The sequence below is a fragment of the Mesoplodon mirus genome, assembly GCF_964341445.2.
Source record: "Mesoplodon mirus genome assembly, chromosome: 10".
NCBI classification, from domain to species: domain Eukaryota; kingdom Metazoa; phylum Chordata; class Mammalia; order Artiodactyla; family Ziphiidae; genus Mesoplodon; species Mesoplodon mirus.
In genome coordinates, this window is record NC_138986.1 from 38,778,882 (window position 1) to 38,787,668 (window position 8,787).

An 8,787-nucleotide genomic window follows, 5' to 3' on the forward strand; every position below is an offset into this window, starting at 1 on the left:
TGACAAAGTGGTTCATGACTGGATTTCACAAGACAGTCTTTAACATAGTTAGTATCTCTGAGATCTTGGAATTTCAGAGCTGTTCTTCCAGGGCCAGTTAGTCAAATTGCCTTTGGGCGTAGTAGTTTTTCCTTTTCAAGGGCGTTGAAAAATTTTTTTAAATGCAAACCAGAAAAGTTAGTACCTTGGCAGGTTACTGTATGAGATAGAATATAGCTTGAAGGAAAATGATTTGTAACTACCTTGTAAACATTTAGGAAGTAAATATCCTTGTTATTTATCTTCCTAGAAAACTGCATTTGATCTACTGCTGCAACTTTTGAGCTTTTAACCCAGTGTAACTTTGCTTCCCACTAGGCCATCCCAAAACTTTTCCATTTTTCAGACAGCTGTTATGGAAATGAATGCCAGGATGTTATTTTTTTTTTTTTTTTTTTTTTTTTTTTTTTTTTGCGGTACGCGGGCCTCTCACTGTTGTGGCCTCTCCCATTGCGGAGCACAGGCTCCGGACGCGCAGGCTCAGCGGCCATGGCTCACGGGCCCAGCCGCTCTGCGGCATGTGGGATCTTCCCGGACCGGGGCACGAACCCGTGTCCCCTGCGTCGGCAGGCGGACTCTCAACCACTGCGCCACCAGGGAAGCCCCAGGATGTTATTTGACCTAATTATAATGAGACGAAGCTAAATCCCTATCCTTGCCCTTGTATCTTTAAAAATAGAGAGGCCAGAAGCCGTGCTTCTCTCAGAGCATAGGCTGAAATCACCAAGAGAAAGCAGTCTTCCTCCAGAAGCAGAGATGAAGGTTTTCAGAGCTATTGGAGCAAACACGCTCTCTATGTTCTGTTTCATGCTTTTAAAGACAAAGGTAGACTCTAGTTTTAGTAATGGTAACCTGAGCTAGACCATCTTATCCTGACATTCAGTAATAATTGTACATTCACGTGTTAAATCCTATAGCTGCACTTTAGATTTTTTCTACTCTTTACTGCAGTAGTTAAAGTAATGCAATAGTCAGGTAATAGTATCATTGTGTTGAACTGTGTAAGTTAAGGGAAGTTTCCTCATACTTATATCTGTAAGTTAATTGGACCTTGAATTAACTTATAGAAACTTACTGAAAATACTGGGTTGATTAAAAATGAATACTGAATGTTTGTCCTGAAAAATATTTACCCTTTCCCTGCCCCACGCACCAACCTTCACAGAGGCTAACAGGAAAGTTTTCCTAAGGAGTAATTCAGGGAAAATAAAATCTTACATTTTTGTTTCAGAAGAAAATTTAGCTGAAATATTAATTTTTGAGAGGAAATAAGCGGGAAGATTGCAAGGTTTGCAGTTCTCAGTATTATTCACTAGTCAAGAGAACTTGGACATGTTAATCGAATCTTCAGTTTCCTCATCGGTAAAGTAAAAATAATAATATCTGCCTTACCTGCTTCACATTGTGGGTTTGAGAACACGTACAAAAATCGTCTTATAAACAGTGAAATACAAAATAATATTTGTACTTTACAAATGCAAATCTTAGCCAGTCATAAACAGATATTTACTTTCCTTTGGTCAACTCAGTTCCACCAACCTCGCACACCCCTGCTTCCCCACCACCACACACACACACTGGCACACACAATGCCCTCTGCACACTCCATTTTATCCGTTTTAGCACTTATAGACCTTGTTCAGCTCAGTGTACTTGTCTGGAGATACATCTTTATAGTGTTAGCACAAGTTCGTGTGCCCAATGCACAATGAGGCCAAACAAACTGCAACGTCAGAGTCTGGAGCAGAGAGGTTTATTGCAGGGCCATGCGAGGAGACAGGTGGCTTCTGCCCTAAAAGCCCTGAGCTTCCTGAAGTGTTTGGCCAAACATTTTTAAAAGCCAGGTGAGGGGCTTCCCTGGTGGCGCAGTGGTTGAGAGTCCGCCTGCCGATGCAGGGGACACGGGTTCGTGCCCCGGTCCGGGAGGAGCGGCTGGGCCCGTGAGCCATGGCCGCTGAGCCTGCACGTCTGGAGCCTGTGCTCCGCAACAGGAGAGGCCACAACAGTGAGAGGCCCACATACCGCAAAAAAAAAAAAAAAAAAAAACAGGTGAGGAAGGTGGGGTCGCAGGGTATGTGATCAGCTCACGCACAATTCTCTGACTGACTGATGGTGAGGTAACAGGGTGGTGTCACAAGGGCTCACATTACCAGTCCTTAGGCTCCAGGAGGCCTGGGGCTATGTGCTCATGGTCATCAAGTAGTTAACATCTTCCATTTGGTGGGGGGTTTTAACATCTGGAAAACAACTCAGGAAATGTGCCTCAAATACTGTTATCTAGGTGCTTCAGAGAGGAGCTAAAGCAGAGGATATGGAGGAAGGCCTGTCCTTGGAAGGCCCCTTAGGGTCCTACTCGGTTACAATAGTCTAGAATAAAATTCACTCCCTGGTCCTATTTACCTTTCAATAAGAAGCTTGAATTACACGACATTTTGATTATATGAGATTTTGATTATATTTACCCTTTAATAAGACATTTTCATGTATATCAGCTTGCTTCTTCAGGCTGCCTGTTTCTAGTAGCAAGAGGTCATTCGTGCAGCCCAGCCCACCATAACAAAGCTCCTTTGGATCCTGGCCATCCCAAATTCTCTACAGCACTACCAATCCAAATGTTTCCACATTTCCCTGGGCTTCTGCTTATTTTTTAAATTAGTGTTTTAAACAAAGTGCTAACATCCCCAGCCTGACTTTATGCCATAAAAAAAAAAAGCTATTTTATTTAAAACTCTCTAATATAGAGTTCCCAGCCAGATTAGTGATATTAACAACAACAAATTTCTCATGGGTGTAAAATTTTTATTCCAATTTGATTTGCATTCCATTGGAAATTATAGAACGCATTCCCTTCTTTATTTTAAAAAAAAGTAGTTTAAAATTTTAATAGGAATTAGAAAATGTGATAAATCTGCAGATCAAAAATGGCTTTGATGGCTTGCAGTAACAAGTCTTTAAAACAAGTTTTGAAGTCATCATTTTCCATCTCCACACCAAGGATAACCTTCTAATTAGTGATTGGTCGTAGAACACTGAGACTTGGGTAAACAGAAAGATTGTAGAACTTCTCCAGCCCCAGATCAGGATGTTTTCTATGCCTTCTCATAGTGGCGAATGGCAACCACATCGCCAAAAGTAAGAGTCTGAAAGATTCAAAAGATAACCAAATCTTTTTACACAGGTACATCAGTAGCTGGAAATTTTAAAGATTATCATATTATGTTATTTTAAAGATTATCACATATATGATTTATGTATTATACAAAAGAATAATGGCATTTACAAACATTAAGTGTTGCATAAGTCTTCATTTTTTGAAAAGAAACCCTTATATTTATCTTGTGAATGACATGTATACACAGTTCATGTCTCTAAAAGAAATATGAGGCAAAAACTGAGATTATCTAGATTCAGGTCAAAAGAATTCCTCTTGCCTTATAATTATCAGGGTAATTGGAGCATATTAGCTATCTGCTTTAAAAAGTGTATAAAATTTATAGTAGGTTTTCATAATACTTTACAATTCATGACCTAGATAAATTTTGAAGAGTTTTTTGAAAACCCAAATTATTTGGACAAATCGTATTTGCAATGATTTGTTCCACAATCAGCAGGAAAAGGTAAATGTACAAACGTTTTCGTTGCTTTGGCTGTCATGTTTAACCTATGTGAACCTTGGTGGTTATGTGGCTATAATGTGCAACATGGGCTCTTGTATCTAATCCAACTTGAAGAATTGCTATAAATCCTCTTTACAAAATTTAGTGTTTTTTAGTGTTCATCATTTTCATGTAGTCTTGTGATTTCCAAGAATGTAGTGTGCCCTTGTCATCCATTACTTTCATTTCCTTGTTTGAACTCAGGCTTGCCTGATCACCGTCATACATGTCAAAGTTGAGCTATCCACTTTTCTGTATTCAGGAAAAAAATAAAGAAAAAATCATAAAGGAGAACTTCAGATTGAATCCTTTATAAATGAATTTGTTTGTTTGCTTGATGATGCTGATGGTCACTGCAGGAAAACGTGGGCAAATATTCATCAACATGAAAGGAAAACTGTCCCTCTGCTCCCCACATCCACTTCCACCCAGGAAATGAAGAATGAATATGTAAGCCCTCTATCTCAACCTAGAACAGCTAGCTGGTGTTCAAGGGAAGGAGAAGAAAACTAGTCAATAGTCTTAAATAACAAAACCAAAAGACCCTTCCTGCTATTATCTTAGAAGGAATATGTAAAGCAACCCCTGCCCCCCCAAAAAACCCCACAAATGATGTACTGACTACTTCAATGTCATCAAAATTCCATTACTCAACTCACCAAAAAAAAGTGTCTGGGGTGCTAGATTGAGACATAACATTTTTTCCCAGTTTATGATGCTACTCCATCATTAGAGAAATTATTTTTAAATTATTTTTTATTTTATAATTTTTACATGACTATCCAGTATTGAATAGACATGTTTTTAAAGCTATCTGATGCAGTAAAAGGAAAGACTGGAAGGAAGTAATACCAAAATAGTTCTCTCTAAGGGGACATTAAAAGGATTTTCATATTTTTGTTACACTTTCCTGTTATATTCCAAATTATCTGCACTGAACTTGTGAAACCTTTATAAACTAAAATATAAAATGTTAAAAGCTCTCATTTATTACAGAAGCTATAAAGTAATTTTTCTGAGGTTCAGCAAATGATAATATAGTAATATCATCTCTCTCTATTTTCATGATGATTTGTTTTATACTCAGATTTCATTTGAGGATTAGACATTACGGTAATCCAACAGCTGTTCTTCTGACACAATTTTAGCTAAATCAATGGCAACTTTTTAAAACTACACTTAAGTAGAATTTTTCTCTTTTTCTGTAATTAAAAAAGCAGAGTGAAGGAAACAATTAGCTAAGATATTTTTATTTCTCCTGTTTTACACATGATTAAAGAATCTTGCTAGTGATTTAATGTTGTTAAAGAAGGAAAGACAGGAGAAAAGGAGGGAGGGAGGGAGAGGGAAGGAGATGGGAAATGAGGGGGTGAGTGGTGGGCAAAGAAGCAGGAAGGGGAAATTGCTCCTACTTACCATGACCATTTTGCCATTCTTAATCTCTCTTACAAAATTTGTCTCTTTGCCATCCCATTTCTGTACATGGACAAGTTTGTCTCCATCCAGGCTAACCACAGACTGAAACCAACAACAAAATGTAGAATATATCAATAGGAAGAGGTCAGATTTCTTATATGGAAGCCAAATGAATTGATTTTTATCTATTTAAAATTTTTTTTAAAACATTTATTTATTTATTTTTGACTGCATTGGGTCTTTGTTGCTGAGCGTGGGCTTTCTCTAGTTGCGGCGAGCAGGGGCTAATCTTCGTTGCGGTGTGCGGCCTTCTCATTGCAGTGTCTTCTCTTGTTGCGGAGCACAGGCTCCAGGTGCACAGTCTTCAGTAGTTGTGGCACACGGGCTCAGTAGCTGTGGTGCACGGGCTTAGTTGCTCTGTGGCATGTGGGATCTTCCCGGACCAGGGATTGAACCTATGTCCCTTGCATTGGCAGGTGGATTCTTAACCACTGTGCCACCAGGGAAGCCCCTGAGTTGATTTTTTAAAGAGTAATAATTGAATAAATAGTGATCAACTAATTATCAAAGTAGTACAATTTCCTCTGTTGCTTCCAGAGTCATTATTATAAAATCTCTAGTAATTCATAATCTGATTGAAATGTGTCCATCTAGATGCAAAAATTTATGTATTAGAAATAAAAATCCTGAACTAGTGCTTTCTGACTAATCATCCTACTCTTTTAAACAGAGTCTTAGAATGAGGCAAGCTATTGATTTAGTCAACCTGAGGCAAAAAAGAGATTAAACAAAATGCAGTCTTTCAAATGAACACTATTAAATACTTTCTGAAATACAGGTTTGATATAAAATGAGAAAAACACATGGTAAAGAAACAGATTCAGGGCTTCCCTGGTGGCGAAGTGGTTGAGAGTCCGCCTGCCGATGCGGGGGACACGGGTTCGTGCCCCGGTCCGGGAGGATCCCACATGCTGCGGAGCGGCTAAGCCCGTGAGCCATGGCCGCTGAGCCTGCGCGTCCGGAGCCTGTGCTCCGCAACGGGAGAGGCCACAACAGTGAGAGGCCCACGTACCGAAAAAAAAAAAAAAAAGAAACAGATTCAAGATTTGAGCTATGGTAGGTGCCCATTGTTCAGAATACAAGCTATGAACACTAGAATGCAAAATTAACTCTTGGTTCTTCTCTCTGAAGTGAAATACTGAGAACATTTTTCACTTCCCGTCATCTAGAAAAAAAGAAATATTGGGACTTTCTCTCTTTTCTTCTCTCCTTCCCATCCCCACCCCCAGAGAAGGAGCGGCTCCTCACCTTACAGTTTCTGTCATCTGGAGTGGTTTCATCAAACTCTTCTCCCAGATGGAAACTAATCTCTGTGTTCTTGAATGTGCTTTGAGTCCTGATCACCACTTTGTCCCCCTCCTGACTGATGATCACTGTTGGTTTAGTCACATTTCCCACCTGCCTAGTGGCAAAGCCCACACCTAAAATAGCAAAAGGAAGCAGTACAGTTGGCTGCAACTTCCAAAATAGCTCACAAAGCAGGAATCTACCTTCCTATTCTGGAATCTATGTCCTAAAGTATAAGTTTCAGTAGAGTATGTTTAGCCCATCAATTATGCAGGACAACTACTGAGCCGTAATAACAAGTGGATGCTTATTTGGAAGCATAAATAGTAAAAGGATGCTGAAGAAAAAGCGGAAAAGGCGCAGAAGCTTCCTGTCCTCCACAGAATACTAAATGCTCCGTTATTTGGCCCTAGGCAAGGAAGCAGGCAAATGCCACATTTAAATATCCGTTCTGTGAGAAACACACAGCCTAGCACCCTGATTATGACAATGTGATCTGTCATTGTCTCTTGCTAACCTGATGGGTGAAGAAGGAATCTGCAAGTATCTGAAGCTGCAGGTTGAGAAGAGAAAGCACATCTTATTTTTACCTACCTAGAGCCTTCATGTACTCGTCAAAATTCTGACTGTCCGTCAACTTCCACGTAGCACAGAAAGCCTCCACCATCCTTACCCTTTTCCCGTTAGCTTCAGAATCAGATAAAAGAGACAGAGGCAAGGATCTTCGGATCTTAGGGCCACTGCAATTCGGAAGACCCCTCTGCACCTCACGGCAGCTCCTGCCTTCTTATTAAGAAAAGAGGCAGGCAAAAAGCCAAGGATTTGAGTTGCAAACACATCCCTCCAGTGTCCCTCTTTCCAGGAGGCTGTTGCAGGGGGAGGAGATGGGAAGGGGGGCGTTGAGCCAGGTTCCAATCCTCTTTGTGATTGGCTCAGGCCACTGGGTTAGCGGAGTAGGTCGAGTTCCTCCCAAACCTCACACTGCAGCCCTTCTGCCTGAGAAATCTCTGCAAAGATTCAGTGAGGCTGCAGGCAGGGAGCGTCTAATGAGAGAAGGTCTTTCAGGATCAGCCCGAAAACTTGGCAAAGGCCGTTTCAGACTGTGAGGAAAGAAAAAAACGCACAGTAGGACATTCAGATTGACTTCCGTTAATGGCAAAGCTGGTTGCAAATGAGGACCCCGCCTTAAAGGAAACCACTGAAACGCCAGACTTTTCAGACAAAAGAGGCTGAATAGTGCCTTTTATTTTCTCTCATATTTATAGGGAGAGCAAAACATGAGCTAGAATTTGCCAAACTCGGGGAAGAGATGGGGGAGGAGGTGTAAATACCTTCCCTAGATTGTACTGCTAGAAGACTACTCTGGCTGAGTACTAATGGGACACTAATTTTGGCCTCTTCCCAACACAGACTGAGTGAATTTAAAGATCCCATTTTTCTTTCTAAGGCTATGAGAACCAGACTAAGATGGAAAAGGGACCTAAGGGAGAGTATGGTTGGGATTCACTAATGAGCTACAAAAATAAAGCAGAACACACTCTTTTTCCCCACTCCTTCAACAGACTGTAGAATCGAAGTGGAAAAACCGGACAGCAGTTCATTTGGTAAGATTTTAAATGACCTGCACTATAGAACCTTTCGATTTCCTGAGGCCACATCTACATCTGTGTACTAGTTGTGAGTTAGCAGTGGAGGGAGGGCAAGAACTGGAGCAGAGGTGGGAATCCGAAGACTTTGGCTTCAGTTCGTCCTGGCTTAGGGCATCTCAAGAATGGCAAGCTACCTCCAGGGTTCTAAGTAATAACATATTTAAAGGGGGACCCAGACTCCCCTTGACCCAGAGTTTCTTCCTGCTTTATTAGTGCAGACCGCCGATGAAAAGCAGGTTCCCCCCCTTTCACGGGGACAGATCAGGGGACTCTGACTTGGCAGTCTCTGCTCTTCTCTCTCTCTCTCCTCCCGTTTCAATCTCAGCCCACCGCCTTTCAGCTTCTGTCCACACCAAATACAAGAGACAAGGCTCAGAACGCATCTTACTCCAACTGTCAGCTCTGTGGTTCTACTTTGGTGTCTCAAAGGTACCTCAAAACATAAACTCCATCTTTCCCCTCACCTGGTCCTCCTCCAGTTTTCACCATGTTTGTGAATGGCAGCATCATCCACCCAACTGCACAAGCCAGAAAACGTGAAATCCTTTCTAACCTTTACTCTCTACGTCAAAGTCAATGTCACAGCCCATCTATTTTCCTTCCTGAATATGTCTCTAACTTCTCACTTTCCCCCTATCCCCACAACCACCTTCTTAATTCAAGTAACCACTGTCTTTTAC

The 8,787-nt window shown here is 41.0% G+C and overlaps 1 protein-coding gene across 1 annotated transcript; it reads right to left on the reverse strand.

Moving 5' to 3' along the window:
- Positions 1-3,128: 3,128 nt before the first annotated feature.
- FABP7 (fatty acid binding protein 7) lies at positions 3,129-7,172 on the reverse strand (the record flags this gene model as incomplete). The annotated part of the gene is made up of 4 exons (XM_082633697.1): positions 7,053-7,172; positions 6,420-6,592; positions 5,112-5,213; positions 3,129-3,179 (listed from the first exon to the last, which is right to left on the reverse strand). The coding sequence occupies exons 1-4, from the start codon at positions 7,123-7,125 to the stop codon at positions 3,129-3,131; spliced, it is 399 nt and encodes a 132-aa protein (XP_082489823.1). The 5' UTR covers positions 7,126-7,172.
- Positions 7,173-8,787: the final 1,615 nt, after the last annotated feature.